The sequence below is a fragment of the Cnephaeus nilssonii genome, assembly GCF_951640355.1.
Source record: "Cnephaeus nilssonii genome assembly, chromosome: 16".
NCBI lineage: Eukaryota > Metazoa > Chordata > Mammalia > Chiroptera > Vespertilionidae > Cnephaeus > Cnephaeus nilssonii.
In genome coordinates, this window is record NC_137087.1 from 29,848,397 (window position 1) to 29,868,416 (window position 20,020).

General features: G+C 40.4%; 1 protein-coding gene across 2 annotated transcripts in view; it reads left to right on the forward strand.

The window, feature by feature from the left end:
- Nucleotides 1–20,020, forward strand: part of IPMK (inositol polyphosphate multikinase) — a 37,200-nt gene that overhangs the window by 2,163 nt on the left and 15,017 nt on the right. Inside the window, exon 2 of one of the 2 annotated variants that reach the window (XM_079793639.1) lies at nucleotides 12,896–12,990. In XM_079793639.1, coding sequence (XP_079649765.1) covers nucleotides 12,896–12,990 — 95 coding nt within the window. The remainder of the gene's footprint in view (nucleotides 1–12,895; nucleotides 12,991–20,020) is intronic. The other variant, XM_079793640.1, reaches the window with a different exon arrangement.

Below are 20,020 nucleotides of genomic sequence, written 5' to 3' on the forward strand. Positions count from 1 at the left end.
TTCTAGAGGCCTGAATAAATCGTTGTTTCCTAAGGGTACCTAGAGATCGACTTCTGTGTAAAGGAGAAGAGATAAAGAAAAAACCCCAACATAAGCACAATCTTCGATGATTGTCACTTAAGACTGTAACCACTGCTTATCAAAGCATGTATGTAATAGTGAGCCTATTCAGAGAGTTATCTCTGACTCATTACAAATGTACCTTGAATGTGACTTAAAACTACTTTGGGAACAGTGGCTGAAGAATTTGTCACCCAAATTACCTAATTAAGAAAGTAATTTAGATTCTGGAGGAAGGAGTCCATTCAACTTAAACTCCCCCCCCCCCCCCCAATTTGGTAAGACTTTTTTGTAAGACTAAGGGACTGAAACATACTATGCTATTTAATAAATATTTGATGAACTTAATTCTCATTTATTTACACAATCTTGCTTATATTGTTAGTGAAAGGACACTGATGATAATCTTCCCTATTCCTAAAATGCATAACAAGATGGTCAGTAATTCAGAGTACAAGAATGTATGTCTCTCTACTATAACAAACCACATATAGTTGTCAAGTATATCATGTAGATCATAGTTTGATTTGGCTGTCAACTGAAATTCTCAGAATAAACTTTCTTAAAAACATTGTGTGAATATTTGTTTAAAATTTTTGTTACTATTAGTAAGTAACCAGAGTTTTTCGATTTAGGATTGGTATCTTAGTGATTTTCAAAAAGGAGTTGTTGGTGTGAATGAAAAAGCTGTTCAGGAAAGTAACCTAACAGTGTGATCTGATCATAAATTCCTAACTGGGCAGGTCATAGTAGGTGTATAACTTTAGTAGAAGATTTATCTTTGCCTTAAGCAAGCCCTGTCATTTTGTTTTTTGTTGTTTTGGTTTTTTTTGCATCTAAGATTAACACACATTTTTTAAATAACCACCCTCTAGAGCAGGCGTCCTCAAACTACGGCCCGCAGGCCACATGCGGGTGTTTTTGCCGTTTCGTTTTTTTACTTCAAAATAAGAAATGTGCAGTGTGTATAGGAATTTGTTCATAGTTTTTTTTTAAACTATAGTCTGGCCCTCCAATGGTCTGAGGGACAGTGAACTGGCCCCCTGTTTAAAAAGTTTGAGGACCCCTGCTCTAGAGAGTACGTAGTCTTGTTAACTATCCTGTAATTCTCTCCTTGCTTTCTTCCACCTTTATGTAATCTTCCTTAATTTCAAATGCATAAAAGAAACTGCAAATTGGCCATTCTGCAGAGTATTTGAAATCTTACTTCCCAGCAATTGTCATCAGTTTTGGCTTGAATGAACACTTAGAAAAATTCTCTACCGGTTTGGATGTTTCTTAAATCGACATTGCCTTTGTTAAATTAAAAATTAAGATCATGGAACCAATAGCATAACAGTACTTGAACAGAAAAATAGAACTTGGTATAGTTAAGTGACAGTATTTTATCGTTCTGATATCAGTTATATTTTATGTTCTTCACTCAAATCCTATTTCATCAAAGTACATTGAATTTTTCTAAGAACAATAGTTCTTTTCTCTTTTTTTTTTAATTGTAAAAGTAGTACATGATCTTTTAGGGAAAAAATTTCAAGGAGTAAAACAGTATGTAGTAACCTTCCCCCTCCTCTCTCAAGTGCAATAGCTGGTAACTATTTCTGGTGTGTCCTTACAAGCCTTTGTTTCTGGGCACATGCATAAACACATAACACAATTCAGACTTTTCTTATAAACATATGTAAGCAACTTTTTGTTTCCAGTCTGTATTTTATCATGTAGTATATCCATATTTTTGTACCTAGGATATACTTTATTCTTTTAAAAAAATTGTGTTGTATTCTATAGTGTAGATGTATCACAATTTATTCCTCTAGTGTTGGATGTTTATATCTTTATCATTTTTGTTATTATATTATGTATTAAATATTCTTGTATACCTTGTACATTGTGAAACTCTTTCTGTAGGAAAGTTTCACAAACGTGTAATAGTTAGCAATTTAAATTCCCAAACTTCACCAAAGTTAGCATAAAGTCCTTTTTGTTTTAATATTTAACATGTACCATTAATTTCTTTCAAAAGTCCTTAAAGATTTAAACAAATAGTTGAAATCTCATGTTTGTGCCCTGATCCACTTTAGAATATAGAATAAGGTAGTCTATAGGGAAAAGGGATTTAAAGTGATACTGTTTTGGGGGGAAAACTCACAACTTTTTTGGTTTACTGGTCTATTTTATTAGATATCCTCTGAAACTAATTGACTTAAAATAATTTCAAACTTACAGAAAAGTTGCAAGAATAATACAGAGAACTTAACATTTTTCTGAATATTTGACTATGCATTTTTTCCCCTAAACTATTTAAGTGTATATTTCTGTAACTACAGCACATTTATAAGATACTAGAGGCCCAGTGTACGAAATTCGTGCCTGGGTAGAGTCCCTAGTGGCTGCCAGCTGCCGGCCAGGGCCTCCCTTCCCCCAGCCACCTGCTGCTGTTCCCCCCTGGGGGGACGGGGCCAGGCAGCCCCACCCCTGGTCGAACTCCTGGGTCGAGGGGACAATTTGCATATTAGGCTTTTATTATATAGGATGGGAAATTTAACAAGTGATAAAATGCTCTTATCTAATCTGTAGTCCATATTCCAATTTTTCAGCTGTTCCAATAATGTCTTTCATCGTATTTGTTTTTCTCTTCACAGGATCTAGTTCAGGATCTTTTATTACACTTAGTTGTCAAGTCTCTTAGATTCCTCTAATTTATATCAGTTCCCCAGCCTTTCTTTGTCTTTTATAACAATGTCATTTTTTAAGAATATAGGCTAGTTATTTTATGAGATATTCTTTAATTTGGATTTCTGATGGGTTCTCATGATGAAATTCAGGTAATGCATTTCTGGTTGGAATATTATACAAGTGTATCCTATTTATTTTTAAAACATTTTTTATTGATATTTAGAGAGAGGAAGGGAGAGGGAGAAAGAGAGAAACATGATATGAGAGCGAGACATCCATCTGCTGTCTCCTGAATGCCCCCTACATGGGACTGTGCCTGTAACCAGGGCATGTATCATTATGGGGAATCAAACCAGCAACCTTTCTGTGCACAGATCGAGGTCCAACCAACTAAGCCACACCTGCCAGGGCCAAGTGTATCCTCTTTAAGTTATCACATCTGGAGGCTCACAGTGTCCATCTGCCCATTATTAATTTTGATCATCTGGCCCAGGTTTGGTCTGTCTTCTCCAGTACATAGTTAATATTTTCCCCCTTTCAACTAATAAGCATCTGTGGGGAAATGTTTTAATTTTAAGATCATACAAATGTCTGGATCCTTATCATACTTCACCCCTAGATCTAGCATCTATTGATGATTCTTGCCTAATAATTTTTCTAGTGGAAAAATGAGTATTTTTCTTCCGGTTCTACCATTCCCTCTATGTTAACAATCAGCATTTCATATTGATACTTTCCCTTATACTGAGGGTATGTGGTTGGAAACTCTTAAAAAGTTATTTAGATTAGGGCTTTTGGGGGGTTATTTTTAGCTCCCCCTTCTCTATGATCATATTCTTTTGAAGTACAGTTGTATTCATTTGTTTCTGTTTAAACTTAGTTCTTAGTTTATTTAGCTAGATATTTTTGAAAGCCTATTAAAAAAGTCAAACTTTACAGAAAGGTATATCAGAAGTGTCACACCATTCCCTATCACTCCACCCCATTCCTTAGCATCATCCCTTGTAGGTAACCAGTTTATTGTGTTTTGATTTTTAATTTCTGTTTCTTGTTACAGAAATAAGCAGATCTATATAGGTCTTCTCATTTCTTTTTTCAACACAAAAAAGCAGTGTGCTATATATGTTGTTTTGTATTTTGCTTTTTAAACTTAACAGTATATCCTAGAAGTCAGTAATATCAGTTCATGGAGAGCTTCCTCATAACTCAGTTGTATTCGGTTATGCGCATATACCCCATTTTTTTCAGTCAGTTATCTGGTTTTGCTTTTGGACTTATTTACTTATTTTCACTGATTTATTTGTTAATCCTAGCAATAATACTTCACTGTCTTGATTCAAGTTGCTTTAGAATAAATCTTGATGTACTGAAGAGAAAGCATTCCACTTTGTTTTCAAGGTTATCTTGACTTTTTCTGGCCCTTTGCATTTTTTTATAGATTTTAAATCAACCTTTCATTTTTCACAAGAAACGTGGTAAGATTTAGTACAGTGATGGCGAACCTATGACATGCGTGTCAGCACTGACACGCGTAGCCATTTCTGATGACACGCGGCCGCATGCCGAGGATGAAACATTTGCTGCTCCTGAGGATGAAACATTTGCGACTAGTCTTGGAGTTAGTTTTTTCCTCAAAGTGACACATTACCCGAGTTATGCTCAGTTTTTTTGCGAAGTTTTACCACACCAAGCTCAAAAGGTTGCCCATCACTGATTTAGTATCTGCTTTGAATCTACATATTGCTTTTGTATCTGTTTTGAATCTACATATCATTCTCTGTGGTATATTATAATGATTTTGCAGAACCATTTAAGACTAACTTATAAGCATCATGATTCCTTCCCTCTAAATAACTAAGTGTATATCTCTTTTAAGAAAAGAATGTTTTCTTACTTAATCATGATAAAATTATTAAGTTCAGAATATTTAACATTTGGCTTTTACCATTATCCTATAATATCTTTATAGCAATTTTCCCCCATCCAGGACTACACATTGCATTTAGTTGTTATGACTCCATAGGCATTTGGAGTAGTTTTTCATCTTTTCTTTATTTTTCATAACCACAGGATAGGCATATGGGTTTTTAGAATATCCTTTAAATTAAATTTGTCAGGCTGTTGTCTCATGATTGGATTCAGATAAATGCATTTTTGATAAAATATATATTAGTTATGTTGTATGCTTGGACCATCATATCATAAAACACAGAATGTCAGTTGCATTACTGGATGTAACTTTGATTTCCTGATTAAGTGTTGTCTGCCATATTTTCCACTGTAAAGTTTTCATTTTTCCTATTGTATTGAAGTAATTTAGAGGAATATTTTGAGTGTTAAATATCCTGTTCCTAATCAAAGTTTTCACCCAGTGTTAAAAGCATCCATTGACAATATCTGACCAACTTACTTATTGCTATGATAGTTGCAAAATGGTAATGTTCAGTCATTCCTGTTACATTTGTTAGTTGGTATTTTCCTTTAAGGAATAGTTTCCCTTCTCTCGCTCCTCTCTCGTTTTTCTTTCTTTCTTTCTCTCTTTCTTTCTTTCTTTCTTTCTTTCTTTCTTTCTTTCTTTCTTTCTTTCTTTCTTTCTTTCTTTCTTTCTCTCTCTCTCTCTCTCTCTCTCTCTCTCTCTTTCTTTCTTTTGTTAGTTGATATTTTCCTTTAAGGAATAGTTTCCCTTCTCTCCTCTTTCTTTTTTCCCCTCCCTCCCTCCCTCCCTCCCTCCCTCCCTCCCTCCCTCCCTTCCTTCCTTCCTTCCTTCCTTCCTTCCTTCCTTCCTCATTCATTCTTAGGTTTTACTAATAGTCTTTTCAAACTTCCATGGATGGATCTTAGGCATTATTGTTGTTGCTCATTTTGATGCTCATGTTGTCCCAGATTTGGGCAGTGCGAGCTTTTTCAAGCTGGCTCCTGTGTCTTTTAAACATTTCCCTTTTTTTTTCTTTGAAAGCATTTTCTCACTTTCTGCCCTAATAAGATGTTTGATGTTCATCTTGTTCTTTCCCTGTCCCAGCCCTGGAATGAGCCATTTTTTTTCTTCAAGAAATCTGGTTCCTTTAGGGGTAAATGGTATTTAAAACTAAGATCGAGCAATGGTATACCATTGCTCCTTGCGTGCAGTTGCTGTTTGTCTTCTCAGCAGAGTGGACTAAGAAGTACATAATTTTGTATTCTTAAAAATTTCAGTTTATACTTACCTATAATTTAAAGCTAATACTGCAGGGTTCTTCTTTGCTTCTTGATTCTATATTTGTATCTCCTTTTTTTTTCTCATTGAGAGCCCTGTCGCCTCAAAACATCAACATATTTACTAATTTTGAAATATTTAAATGAACCTTGCATTCCTGGAATAAAGTCTACATGGTCATGATAAATTATCCTGTATGTATTGCTGGATTAGGTTTACAAATGTTTTATTAAAGATTTCTGTGACTGTGTTCATTTGAGATAATGGTCTATAATTTTTTTTAAGCCTTTGTTGAGGTTTTAAAAAATCAAGCATTTGTCGGCTTCACAAAATATGAAGTATTACTACTTTTCTCTTTTCTGAACAAATTTGGTAAGATTGGTATTACTATTATTTTTCTAAATGTTTGATAGAATTTACTAGTGAAGTATTTTAGCCTATGATTGCCTCCGGATATTTAAAATTGTGAATTCAGTATTTTTCTAGACATGGTTTAACTCAGATTTTCCATTTCTTCTTGTGTCAATTTTAATAATTAGTGTCTAAAGGAATGTATTCATTTCGCCTAAGTTGTTGGATTTATTGGTGTAAAGTTCATAATTCTCTTATGCTTTTAATGTTTGTAAGATTTGTGCTGTTATCATCTTTTATTTATTCCTGATAATGGTAATTTATGTTTGCTTTTTCTTTTCATGCTCTGTCTAGCTAGAGGTTTATCAGAGAACCTTTTAGTTTTGTTGACATTTCTCCATTGTCCATCCTTATTTATTTTTGCTCCTGTCTTTCCAGTTATTTGGGGTTACTATGTTCTTTTTCTAACATCTTAGGTTGGAACTATTAAAAACATTTTTTTTTTTGGTAAAAAAATATATTTTTATTGATTTCAGAGAGAGGGAGAGAGGTAGAAACATCAGTGATGAGAGAGAATGTTTACTGTATGCCGAGCCTGAAACCCAGACATGTGCCCCAACCGGGAATCGAACCACGACCGCCTGGATGGGTCAAGGCTTAACCACTGAGTCATGCCAGCCAGGCTGGAACATTCTTTTTACTTTTCTAATACAAGCATTTAAAATGACACATTTTCCACTAAGCACTAAGCAGTATTTTTTAGCTGCATTCCACATATTTTGATATGTTTAGTTTTCGTTACATTTAGCAAAAAGTATTTTCTAATATTTATTCCTTCTGAATTTTGATCCATGGATTAAATAGAAGTGTGTTTACCTTTATTCTATTTGGTATTTTCCCAAATATGTTATTTCCATTATGGTCAGAGAATAAACTATGTGATTTCAATTATTTTTTATTTTATCGTCCAGTACGTACGTGGTCAGTCTTGGTAGATGTTCCATTTGTACAGGCAAAACTATAATCTGTAGTATGTAGCATTTGTCAGTGTGGCCAAGTTGTCTGATACTGTTGTTCATGTTTTAGGGGAGAAGGGGCGGGATTCTAATGGTAGTTTTCTCAGACTGATATTCCACAGATTTCGTGGGTACTTTCTTCTGATTGTTTTCCACTTTCTTTTTTTTTTCCTTTTTGTGTTTCAATTTGAGTAATTTCTGTTAACCTGTCATTAAATTCACTGATTCCTTCCTCTGCTACTTTGTGTCTACTGATGAACCCATAGAAAGCATTTTTGTCTCTGTTACCACATTTTTTATTACTGATATTCCATTTACTCAAAATTTCTCTCTACTGAAATTCCTCATCTTTTCATGCATTTGTCTACCTTTTCTGTTATAACCTTTAACATATTAGTTATGGTTATTTTAAGTTTCTTTGATAATTACAACATCAGTGTCACTTCAAACTGTTCTATTCATTGCATTATCTTTTGACTGATTTTTTACCCTTGCTTTTTCATATGTCTTGTAATTTTTTATTAAATTCTAGACATTATGTGTAGGATTTAAACAACTTATGCAAACAGTATTTTTGCCTGAAATTAATAAATCTGTTCTGCTAGGCTATTAATGTTGGTGATTGAATCAGTTTAGTCAGCAGAAACAAATTTGAATTTTGTAGTTGTTATGGTTACCTTCTGTTATGGACTGAATGTTGTGTCCCCTAAAATTCATATGTTAAAAAACAACAACCCCCAATATGATTGTATTTTGAGATAGGGTTTTAATGGAGGTAATTAAGATTAATGAGGTCACAAGGGTGGGGGCATGATCCAGTGGGATTCCTGTTCTTATAAAAAGAGACATGAGAGAGTGTTTTCTCTCTCACACTCTCACTCTCTTCCCCGCCCCGCTCCTACTGCTCCTCTCCCTCATTCCCTTCTCCCTTACAATGTGAGAACAATGTGAGAAGGCTACAACCCAGGAAGACAGCTCTTACCAGGAGCCAGATTGGTTGGCACCTTGATCTGGAACTTTTAGCCTCTAGAACTGTGAGAAAATAAATATTTGCTGTTTAAACCATATGTCCGTGGTATTTTGTTACGGAAGCCCGAGCAAACTAATATACTTTCAGTGCTCCATGGGCTTGAAATTCCTCTGTTATCCTCCTATATAATAAAAGGCTAATATGCAAATTGACCAAACAGCGGAACAACCAGTCGCTATGACACACACTGACCACCAGCAGGCAGACGCTCAATGTAGGAGCTGCCCCCTGGTGGTCAGTGTGCTGCTCAGCCAGAAGCCCTGAACCAGGCTCACAGCTGGCGAGTGCAGCTGCGGTGGCGGGAGCCTCTCCCGCCTCTGCAGCAGTGCTAAGGATGTGCAACTGAGGGCTTAGGCCCGCTCCCTACAGGGCCTCTAGTAATCTTATGTTTAGAGAGGCTGATTTGCCAAAGGATTTTTTTTTTTTCAGTATTCCTGTTTAACTCTGCTTTAGATCTTTTTTACAATTTCTGTTTCTCTTCTGAACACAATTAGTGTTTCCCAATAGATGAAATACCTCATCTATTCAGCATTTATAGTCATTTTTTTCTATAACTTTTTTACATGTTTTAAAATCCTTGTTTGCTGATTAAAATTACTTGGTCATCTGTTTGTCAACTTCTGTGTTTGTCAGTTGACTTTGTTTTCTCTTGATTATGCATCACGTTTTATTGATTTTGTTTATCTAATAATTTTTTATTGGATTTTTTTCACATTTTATTAAAGAACAGCAGGGGATTTTTTCCCCCCACATAGAGTATAAGTCCTTTCCTCTATTAAAATAAGAGGCTGATAAGTCATATTCTTTCTAGAATTTAGTTAAGCTGATGCTGGGCTACAGTCTTAGATTTAGTATTCTGTTATTGGCTCAGTCACTCCCCTCCCCCCCACTTTTTAAATCTTGATACTTTTTCAGCTGGGAGGGATTTGTCTGCAGTTTAAAATATTACTGGTTTATTCTTGGATTCTGGAATTCATTCACAGGGAGAATGCCTGGGATTACCATATTCTCTTACATGGCTACTTTTTCTGAAAAATTAGATGGGGTGTGTTGCAGAGTGAGTAGTGTGGGAGAATTGCTGGACCAAGCAATCTGTTAGAACTATTGTCTCTAATCCATCCTGCTATCACATATTGTTGTCTATAGTCAAGCTGACTTTTGCTTGTCTGTCAAAATGTGTTTAATGGCAGGTACACCTGTATGTAGACCAGGTGCCTGTCCCAAGGAAGAGAAGCTGCCATGGTTCTCTCCTCATTTATGAATGCTCCATGTTCGCCATCGTCTGGAATTGAGTTCATCAAGGTTTCTTTTTATCTTTCACTCTTCATTGGTCCATAGAAAATGTCTCCTACCATGGGAGTGAAGGGCTTTCTTGTTCTACATATCCCAACCTTCAGAATTAGAATTTCTCTTCACTAATTTTTAGTTATATTAGACCAGTGGTCGGCAAACCGCAGCTCGCGAGCCACATGTGGCTCTTTGGCCCCTTGAGTGTGGCTCTTCCACAAAATACCATGTGCGGGCGCACACCTACAGTGCGATTGAAGGAGTACCCTAATTAGGTTAATAACAATGTACCTACCTATATAGTTTAAGTTTAAAAAATTTGGCTCTCAAAAGAAATTTCAATCGTTGTACTGTTGATATTTGGCTCTGTTGACTAATGAGTTTGCCGACCACTGTATTAGACTATTTCTTAAAGTCTCCAGGTCCTTTGACTGCTTACCAACCAATCTTATCCACATGGGTTTATATTTACCTATTCTATAGCTAGGTATTAAAACAACTTAATTACTGCAATCTTAAATTGAGACTCTCTGCTTCTGTTGATTAATTTTTGCATTTTTATTATGATTAAAAATTCCTGACACTTGGCAACAGCAATGGAAATTAAGTGGCATATTTTATCAAAGTTGTAAATAGATTTATTTGGACTTGTTATTGTGTTCTAAGGAACATGACTTTGTGAAAAACTCAATATATGAAAATTTAAGATTTTAACATACTTTTGGGAATGAGTCTTCATGGTATAGGGCAGTGGTCGGCAAACTCGTTAGTCAACAGAGCGGCAAACCGCGGCTGCGAGCTGCATGTGGCTCGCGAGCCACAGTTTGCCGACCACTGGTATAGGGACAGGGCCAGTGCTAGGACATGACTTTAGAAAAAGACTCCTTCTTTGAGTGGGCTGATTATAAAAAGGTGCCCCTTCCTGCTTCTGACTTGGTGCCCCCATTTTCCCGTTGGCTAGATGCCCTCATTCTATCTTTGCAACTGTACACAGTACATCTGAATCAGGAAAAAAAACTTTGCTTTCTTAGATGAGAGAAAATTATAAGAAATTACAAAGTAGAAGATTCATATTGGTCCACCGCTAACATTTTTTTCTCTGTAAAAATGAGATCGATTTTTGCTACTGCTTTTAACTTGTTTCTTGCCCTATCTAATAAAGAGGTAATATGCAAATTGACCATCACTCCAACACAAGATGGCCACCCCTATGTGGTCAAAGATGGCCACCCCCATGTGGACACAAAATGGCCGCCACAAGATGGCCGGCAGGGGAGGGAATTTGGGGGCAATCAGGCCTGCAGGGGAGGGCAGTTAGGGGTGACCAGGCCTGCAGGGGAGGACATTTGGGGGGGACCAGGTCTGCAGGGGAAGGCAGTTGGGGGGCACCAGGCCAACAGGGGAGAGCAGTTTGGGGTGACCAGGCCGGCAGGGGAGGACAGTTGGGGAGGGGACTAGGCCTGCAGGGGAGGGCAGTTGGGGGAGGATCAGGCCTGCAGGTGAGGGCAGCTGGGGGGGACCAGGCCTGCAGGGAAGGGCAGTTGGGAGGGACAAGGCCTGCAGGGGAGTGCAGTTGGGGAGGGACCAGGCCTGCAGGGGAGGGCAGTTGAGGCCGACCAGGCCTGCAGGGGAGGGCAGTTAGGGGCGATCAGGCCAGCAGGGGAGGGCAGTTGGGGGTGACCAGGCCAGCAGGGGAGGGCAGTTAGGGGTGACCAGGCTGGCAAGGGAGGACAGTTAGGGGCAACCAGGCCAGCAGGGGAGGGCAGTTAGGGGTGACCAGGCTGGCAGGGGAGGGTAGTTAGGGGCAATTGGGCCGGCAGGGGAGCAGTTAGGCATTGATCAGGCTGGCAGGGGAGTAGTTAGGGGCAATCAGGCAGGCAGGCAGATGAGCGGTTGGGAGCCAGCAGTACTGGATTGTGAGAGGGATCCCAGATTGGAGAGGGTGCAGGCTGGGCTGAGGGATACCCCTCCCACCCACCCCCCCGTGCACAAATTTCATGCACCGGGCCTCTAGTCTATATAATAAAAGGCCAGAGGCTATAAGCATCATGACTAGAACGACCGCTCAACTAGTCGTCATGAGGTGCCATTGACCACCTCTCGGTCCCCCCCTCACCCCCCAGCCCGCAAGTAGCGGCGGGGCGGGACTGGGGACTGGTGAGTGGGCTGAACGGCTGACCTCTTGGTCCTTGACCCCAGCCCACAGGCTCCGATGGATCAGTGATGGTGAATGGGGGAATCGAGGTGGGTGGCGGGAGGACCAGGCTGGCTGTCAGGCCATTGGAATCACTAGCTCATCCCTGGCTGCTCAGGGGCTCAGGCCTGCAGGAAAGCAGGCGCTGGCGACTTCACCTCCATGCATGTGCACCGGGCTGGCCGCTGATGGAATGCGCTGCCCGCTCGGGGCTACTCATGCTGGGGCAGGTAGGTCGCGGGTGTGCCCCGCAGCTTCCGTCAGCACCTCAAGCCCCAGCGGCGGTGGTGCCCACATGAGTGACCCCAAGTGGGCAGTGCGTTCCATCAGTGGCCAGCCCGGCGCACGTGCATGGAAGTGAAGTCGCCTGCACCCGCTTTCCTGTAGGCCTGAGCCCCTGAGCATCCGGGGATGAGCTGGTGATCCCAACAGCCTGAGAGCCTGGCGGCGGAGGCGGCGTTCGGCCTGGGGACTGGCGAACAGGCAGAAGATGGCCCTGATTGCAGGAGGCTAGGCTTAGGGACCCTCCCTGCACGATTTCGTGTGCTGGGCCTCTAGTTTAACTATAAATTAACATCTCTTTTTTTTTTTTTTTTTTTTTAAATATATTTTATTGACTTTTTACAGAGAGTCAGAGAGAGGGATAGAGAGTTAGAAACATCGATGAGAGAGACACATCGATCAGCTGCCTCCTGCACACCCCCCACTGGGGACGCGCCCGCAACCAAGGTACATGCCCTTGACCGGAATCGAACCTGGGACCCTTGAGTCTGCAGGCCGACGCTCTATCCACTGAGCCAAACCGGTTTCGGCTAAATTAACATCTCTTGGAAAGTCTGAAGAAGCTATAAGGGAATAGTTGTGGAGACAATAAAACCAAGCTATTTAGAATTTGTGTTCTGGTGCTTTGCATATAACAAGCACTGAAATATGTTGGTTGAATGTTAAAATTTCTGAAATAAGTAGAAGGAAATGCTTAAATTTATGAAAGTTGTTCATCTGTAACTTCAGGAACAAATCTATATTCTAGGATGCAAGATACATTATTACTAAAGCATTGAAAAATATAGTATCTGATTTTTGTTTTATAGGTATCTTGCAACATCCAGATGGCACAGTTTTGAAACAGCTACAGCCACCTCCAAGGGGCCCAAGAGAGTTAGAATTCTATAATATGGTAAGTGAGGTAAGATTTGTTTGTTGTAATCATAGTGCTTTTCAGTTCTCTGGTGGTGACTCAGTAATAAATACATTTGATAGCATGTCTTGTATAATGTGTGTGTGACTGAAACAAAAGCTTAATGAAATATAATGCTTATCTTTACTGATGCAACCTAATATTTTCTATTCTGATCCACTAAATTGATTTTTATTAATGGGTTGCGACCTACATTTTGAAAACCGCCTGAGAGACTGTTGTATTTCTCAGAAATGCTGGGTTTAAATGTTTTCACTATAGAATTTCTTAGCCTAGTGCTGATGTGCACTGTAAATCTCCAAAGCAAGGTGGTAAGGGACAGACTTAACATCTAAGTAATCATATGACTAGGAACACCACCTCTGTCTATTTACAAAACATTTTCATCACCCAAAGAAAACCCTGAAACTGAAGGCATGATGCTTTGTTCCTTCCTCCTCCCAATCCCTGGCAACCACCAATCTGCTTATACGATATATGACCTTTTGTGTCTAGTTTCTTTTTGGTCTCATATTTTTAAGGTGCACCTATACTATAGTGTGCATTAGTACTTTGTTCCTTTTTATGGCTGAGTAATATTCCGTTACTCTTACCACATTTTGTTTATCCATTTATCCATTGATGTACCTTTGGGTTGTTTCTACGTTTTGGCCTTTGTAAGTAGAGCTTCTATGAACATTCATGTACAAATATTTGTTTGAGTACCTGTTTCCAATTTTTTTTAATATATATCTAAGACTGGAATTGCTGGGTCATATGATAATTCTACATTTAGCTTTTTGAGGAACTGTCAAAGTGTTTACCAAAGTGGCTGCACCATTTTACATTTCCATAGCAATGTATGAGGGTTCTAATTTCTCTACATCTTCACCAGCACTTCTTAGTTTTCTTTCTTAAGGGCCATCCAAGTGAGTGTGAAATGTTGTTACCTCATTGTGGTATATTTTAATTTGCATTTCCTTAATGGCTAATGATGTTGGTCATCTTTTCATGTGCCTACTGACCATGTCTAAATCCTCTCTGGAGTAAAGTCCGTTTAGATCCTTTGTTCATTTCTTCATTGGTATGTCTTTTATTTAGTCACTAGAGGCCTGACATATGAAATTTGTGCAAGGAGTTTGGCCCTTGCAGGCCCGCTTCGTCCCGAAGGTAGTCCGGCTGTCTGGTCTAATTAGCACATTATGCTTTTACTAGAGGCCTAGTGCACGAAATTTGTGCACTCAGGGTGGGGGTGTTGTCCCCTGAGCCTGGCCTGCACCCTCTCGCGGTCCAGGAGCCCTTTGGGGACTGTCTGACTGCCGCGGAGGTGGGAGAGGCTCCCGCCACCACTGCTGTGCTCACCAGCTGTGAGGCTGGTTTCTGGCTGAGCAGTGCTCCCTCTGTGGGAGCATACTGACCACCAGGGGGCAGCTCCTGCATTGAGCTTCTGCCCCCTGGTGGTCAGTGCGCGTCATAGCGACCAGTCATTCCACCGTTTGGTCAATTTGCATATTAGCCTTTTATTGTGTAGGATTATTATAGACTAGAGGCCCGGTGCTCAAAATTCGTGCACGGGGATGTGTGTCCTTCAGCCCAGCCTGTACCCTCTTCAATCTGGGACCCCTCGAGGGATGTCTGATTGCCGGTTTAGGCCCGATCCTGGTAGGATCGGGCCTAAACAGGCAGTTGGACATTCCTCTCACAATCCAGGACTGCTGGCTCCCAACTGCTCGCCTGCCTGCCTTCCTGATTGCCGCTAACCGCTTCTGCCTGCCAGCCTGATCACCCCCTAACCACTCCCCTGCCAGCCTGATGGATGCCTAACTGCTCCCCTGCCAGCCTGATTGCACCTAACTGCCCTCCCCTGCCAGCCTGGTCACCCCTAACTGCCCCTCCCCTGCAGACCTGGGTCCCCCCCAATTGCCCTTCCCTGCAGGCTTGATCGCCCCAACTGCCCTCCCTTGCAGGCCTGGTCCCTCCCAACTGCCCTCCCCTGCTGGCCTGATCACCCACAACTGCCCTCCCTTGCAGGCCTGGTCCCTCCCAACTGCCCTCCCCTGCTGGCCATCTTGTCATGGCCATCTGTGTCCACATGGGGACAGCCATCTTTGACCACATAGGGGCAGCCATCTTGTGTATTGGAGTGATGGTCAATTTGCATATTACTCTTTTATTAGATGGGATAGAGGCCTGGTGCATGGGTGGGGGCTGGTTGGTTTGCCCTGAAGGGTGTCCCGGATTAGGGTGGGGGTTCCCTTGGGGCGTGGGGCGGCCTGGGCAAGGGGCCTGTGGTGGTTTGCAGGCCAGCCACGCCCTCCAGTGACCCAAGTGGAGGCCCTGGTATCTGGGATTTATTTATCTTCTATAATTGAAACTTTGTAGCCTGGAGCGGAGGCCAGGGCAGGCCAGGGCTGCAGGAAGCTTGGCTTCCTCCATCGCTGGGGGCAACTCAAGCCTCCTGCTCTCTCCAGCTCAGTGGCTGCTGCCATTTTTGTTGGGATTTATTTATCTTCTATAATTGAAACTTTGTAGCCTTGAGTGGAGGCTAGGGCAGGCCAGGGCTGCGGGAAACTTGGCTTCCTCCATTGCTGGGGGAACCCAAGCCTCCTGCTTGCTCCGTGGCCGCAGCCATATTGGTTGGGTTAATTTGCATACTCCCTCCTGATTGGCTGGTGGGCGTGGCTTGTGGGCATAGCGGAGGTACGGTCAATTTGCATGTTTCTTTTCTATTAGTGTAGATAGGAGTTCTTTACATATTCTAGATACAAGTCCCTTGTCAGATATATGATTTAGAAATATTTTCTCCTATTCTTTGGGTTGTCTTTTCACTTTTTTCATAGTGTTCTTCGAAGCTTAAATTTTTTAAATATTGAAATTCAGTGTATCTTTTTTCTTTTTTTTGTCACTTGTGCTTTTGGTGTTATATCTAAAATTATACTTATATTTTCTTCTAAATGCTATGAGGTTAGCTCTTAAGTTTAGGTGCAAGTAAAAAAAAATACAAGCTAAAGTTAAAAAACAAGTACTGTTATACATGCTTTACCATTATTATCTCATTTAACCCTCACAACTACCTATGAGATAGGTACTCTTAGCTTCATTTTATACATGTGTACATTAGGCATGATTAGTTTAAATAATTTGATCATGATCATGCTAAAGTAAATAGTGGTCCCAGGATTTGAATGTAGGCAGTCTAAACTCTAGGATATATGTTTTTAGCTGTTACATAATGTCTCTTTTTTGAAGAAAGTATTTTATATTTACTCTGTAAAAGTCTTGTACGTAATTTGTTGGATTTATTCTAGGTTCCTTATTTTTTGTTTCAGTTGTAAATGGTAGTTCTTGAATTAAGTGTTCCAATTATTGCTAATATATAAGAACTAGAGGCCTGGTGCATGAAATTTGTGCATGGGGGGTGAGTGGGGATGGGGTCCCTCAGTCTGGCCTGCAACGACGCCAGCGTCCTGCGCCCTGGCCTCTGGCCAGAGGCCCCTCCCTGCCTCTGTGTGGCTGGGTTTCAGGACGCTGGGCTTGCGTCACCCCCAGAGGCCCCTCCCTCCCTCCGCGTGGCCGGGGCGCGGGATGCTGGGCTCACGTCGCCCCCAGAGGCCTCTCCCTCCATCAGCGTGGCTGGGGCATGGGATGCTGGGCTCACGTTGCCCCCAGAGGCCCCTCCCTCTGCATGGCCGGGGTGCAGAGTGCTGGGCTCGCGTGGCCAGGGTGATGCCGCCAGCATCCCGTCCCGGCCGCTATGGGTGCCGCCATATTTGTGACGGCGTGATGGTTAATTTGCATATTACTCTTTTATTAGGATAAAATAGATATTTATCTAGTGTTCTTTTGTCTAGTAATCTTGTTGAATTCTTTTTTAACTCATATTTATCTGAGATTCTCTAACAATTTTAATTGTTTTCTATATAGATAATTTTATATTTTGTGATTAGAAGTTTTGTTTGCCCTTTCTGAATCCATATACTTCTATAAAGGACTTCCATTTCAGGGCTCAATAGAAGCAATGATAGGGGTATCTTCCTCTCATATAACAAAAGTGCTTTTAACATTTCCTTGTTAAAATATGTCTTCTCTCTGACATTTTGGTAGATACTTCTTCCTAGGTTAAGGAAATTGCCTTTTGTGTGAGTCAAGGTTCTGACAAGAGATAATTTATGTATTCTGTCAGTTTAATAAAGGGATTGTTTACCTAGGCATGGTCAGAGTTAAGACTACCTGCGAGAGATAATGCTATACCATCCCTGGGCCTCTAAGGGTAAGGAGAGGGAGTGGTTACTAGAACCCAGGGAAGGTAACTTTATGAGAAGATATGAACTGATAAGGAGGGAACTAGAGAAGTAAATAACCCAACCTCAACTCTCTCCCACTAGTAAGAGAATGACAAGAGGGCAAGGGATCCCACTGATGCAGTTGAGTCATGTCAGCTTCTTGGGAAGAAAATTGTGGAAGTGGAAAGGGAAAATATATAGCATCCTTTTAATTTTTATTTCAGGAAACAATTTAAAGTATGATATGAATAGGTATTGAATATTTTTCAGCTACCTTTTCTGTATCTATTGAAATTAGCATGAGTTTCCTCCTTTAATCTGCTAATGCCATAAATGACATATCTATCTAATATTATATCACCTTTCATTTTTGAAATGAAACCTACTAGAATGTCTTTTTTACTTTTAACCCTTTGCACTCGCTTGCTTTTTTCTCTGTTCCTTTATTCTACTCGGGATTTAATTTTTTAAATACCCCAGATTTTACAAAGCGCGGCAGTAGAATAAAAAACTGGAGTTTCTTTTCATACAAACTTATTTATTTGGATTTTTTTATATTTCAAATTATTGATACAGTCAAAGAGTATAAAAAGAGCTGCTACCGATGCTAACCGTGTCCAGTCACACTCGACATCCGAGTGCAAAAGGTTAATAATATGAATTACTGAATATTGTTTGCTAGTGTTTTATTTCAGATTTTTTCCAGCTATGCTCATAAATGAGATTGAATTATTATTTTCTTTAAGTTTTGTCTTTGGTTGATATCAAGTTCTTTAAGCTTGATAAAATGAGTTGAGGAGCAGTTTTTATTGTATTTTGTGGAAGAATTTGTATCACAAAAAGATTTTGTTCCTTAAAGACTTGATAGAACTTACCTATCAATTTATCAGAGCCTTTTGCCTATCTCTGTTTCATGTATATGTGTGTGTACAGATATATATGTATATATTGATTTCAGAGAAAAAGGGAGAGGGAGCGAGAGATAGAAACATCAATGATGAGAGAGAGTAATCCATTGACTACTTCCTATACACCCCCTCCCAGGGATCGAGCCTGAAGCCCAGGCAAGTGCCCTGATTGGGAATCCAACTGTGACCTCCTGGTTCTTAGGTCGATGCTCAACCACTGAGCCATGCCTACTGGGAATGCCTGTCTCTGTTTCTCTTTCTTCCTTTCCTCCATTCCATCCTTCTTTTTTTAATCCTCACCCGAGGATATCTTTTCCCATTGATTTTTAGAGAGAGAGAAGAGGGAGAGAGGGGAGCGGGGGGTGGGGGGAGAAAGAGAGCGAGAGGGAGAGAGGGAGAGAGAGAGATGTGAGAGAGACACGTGCCTGTATGGGAGTGGGGGGTTGAACCTGCAACACCAGTACGGTCCTTGACTAGGAATTGAACCAGTGTCCTCTTGGTGCATGGTTCGACGCTCAACCACTGAGCCACACTGGCCGGGCCTTTTCCATCCTTCTTTTTTCCTTTTATTTTTTTCTTTGTTCCTGGAAAGGGATATATTTTTAACCATAGTGGCATCTTTCTCTGAGCTGTTTGGCTCTCAGTAAGGGAGACCCATACCTCTTTCCCTCCTCTATGGAGAGGGCAATGTGGATTAAGCTGAAAAATTACCTCCTAAAAGTGAGAAAGGGATTAGACTACTGTTTGAGAACTGTGCAATTATTTTGAATGTTTTATAAATGGTTGCCACATCAGCAACAAAAAAAGTAATTACTAAGTGTGTACACCACAACATGCTTATAAAGACACTTTGCATTGTGCTCACATTCCCTTAAATGTTCCCAAAGATGCTCAGCTACTTAGGAGAGGCAAAGACAGCTTGGCAAAAAAGATATGGGTGAGGGGCCTGGGAGGCTGTGGAAGGAGAAAGCAGCCTTCCAGTTAAACATCAGCCCTCAGTTTAAAGGTCAGCTGTGCATATGCAGACTCCCAGTGTTTACTAGAATTATGCTTAATCCCTGGATGCCCTGGCCTAGAGTACAATGTAAACATGTGTCCTCCCAAGATTACTCACCCTACTGATTGTATCTAAAGATAAAAATTCCAATGAAGGCCAAACGAGGCAGGCAGTAGAGGCGCGGCCTGGCTTCTTCAGCTGGGGGTCTGCATCTGCACAGGCTTGTTTGGAAAGGTCAAGGAATAATTAGGGGCACCGCCTTCGACACTCCCTTTCCCGTAAGTCAGAATTCCGATAAACAGGGCAGGCGGCATTCCACACGCTTTTATTAGAATGTCCTCCTTACAAACTTTCCAACCAAGTCTCATGCTTCCCAACATCTAGACATTTCTAATATTTTCTAGAATTATTACTAGAATTATTACTGCTTATAAATCAACAAATTAAGTGAGCAATGATTAGAATTACGTTGAGATAAAGGATATTTTTTTAAAAAAGGTAAAACCACAACTTCCTTACAGATATCAAATATGTAAGTGTTAAAGATGTTAAACTTATTATTTAATGAGGGAACTAGGCAGATGTTAAAACTGGTTCAAAAGAAAAGTCAAAGAAGCACACATTTATATGGAATAAAGGGAAGTTGAAATTAATTTAGGAATGTTCACTAAACTCCCACCTTCCATGAAGGTTCTGAGAACCTTCCCTGGCCAGAATTTCTTTGCAAGAATTATTTTGCATTTATATGAACAAGAGTTATTTTGCATTTGCTAAGAGTTATCTACAGCTTACTTTGTTGTAAAATAGTTCAAGGACAGTAGAAGGCTAGAATTAGATAACCTAAACAATAC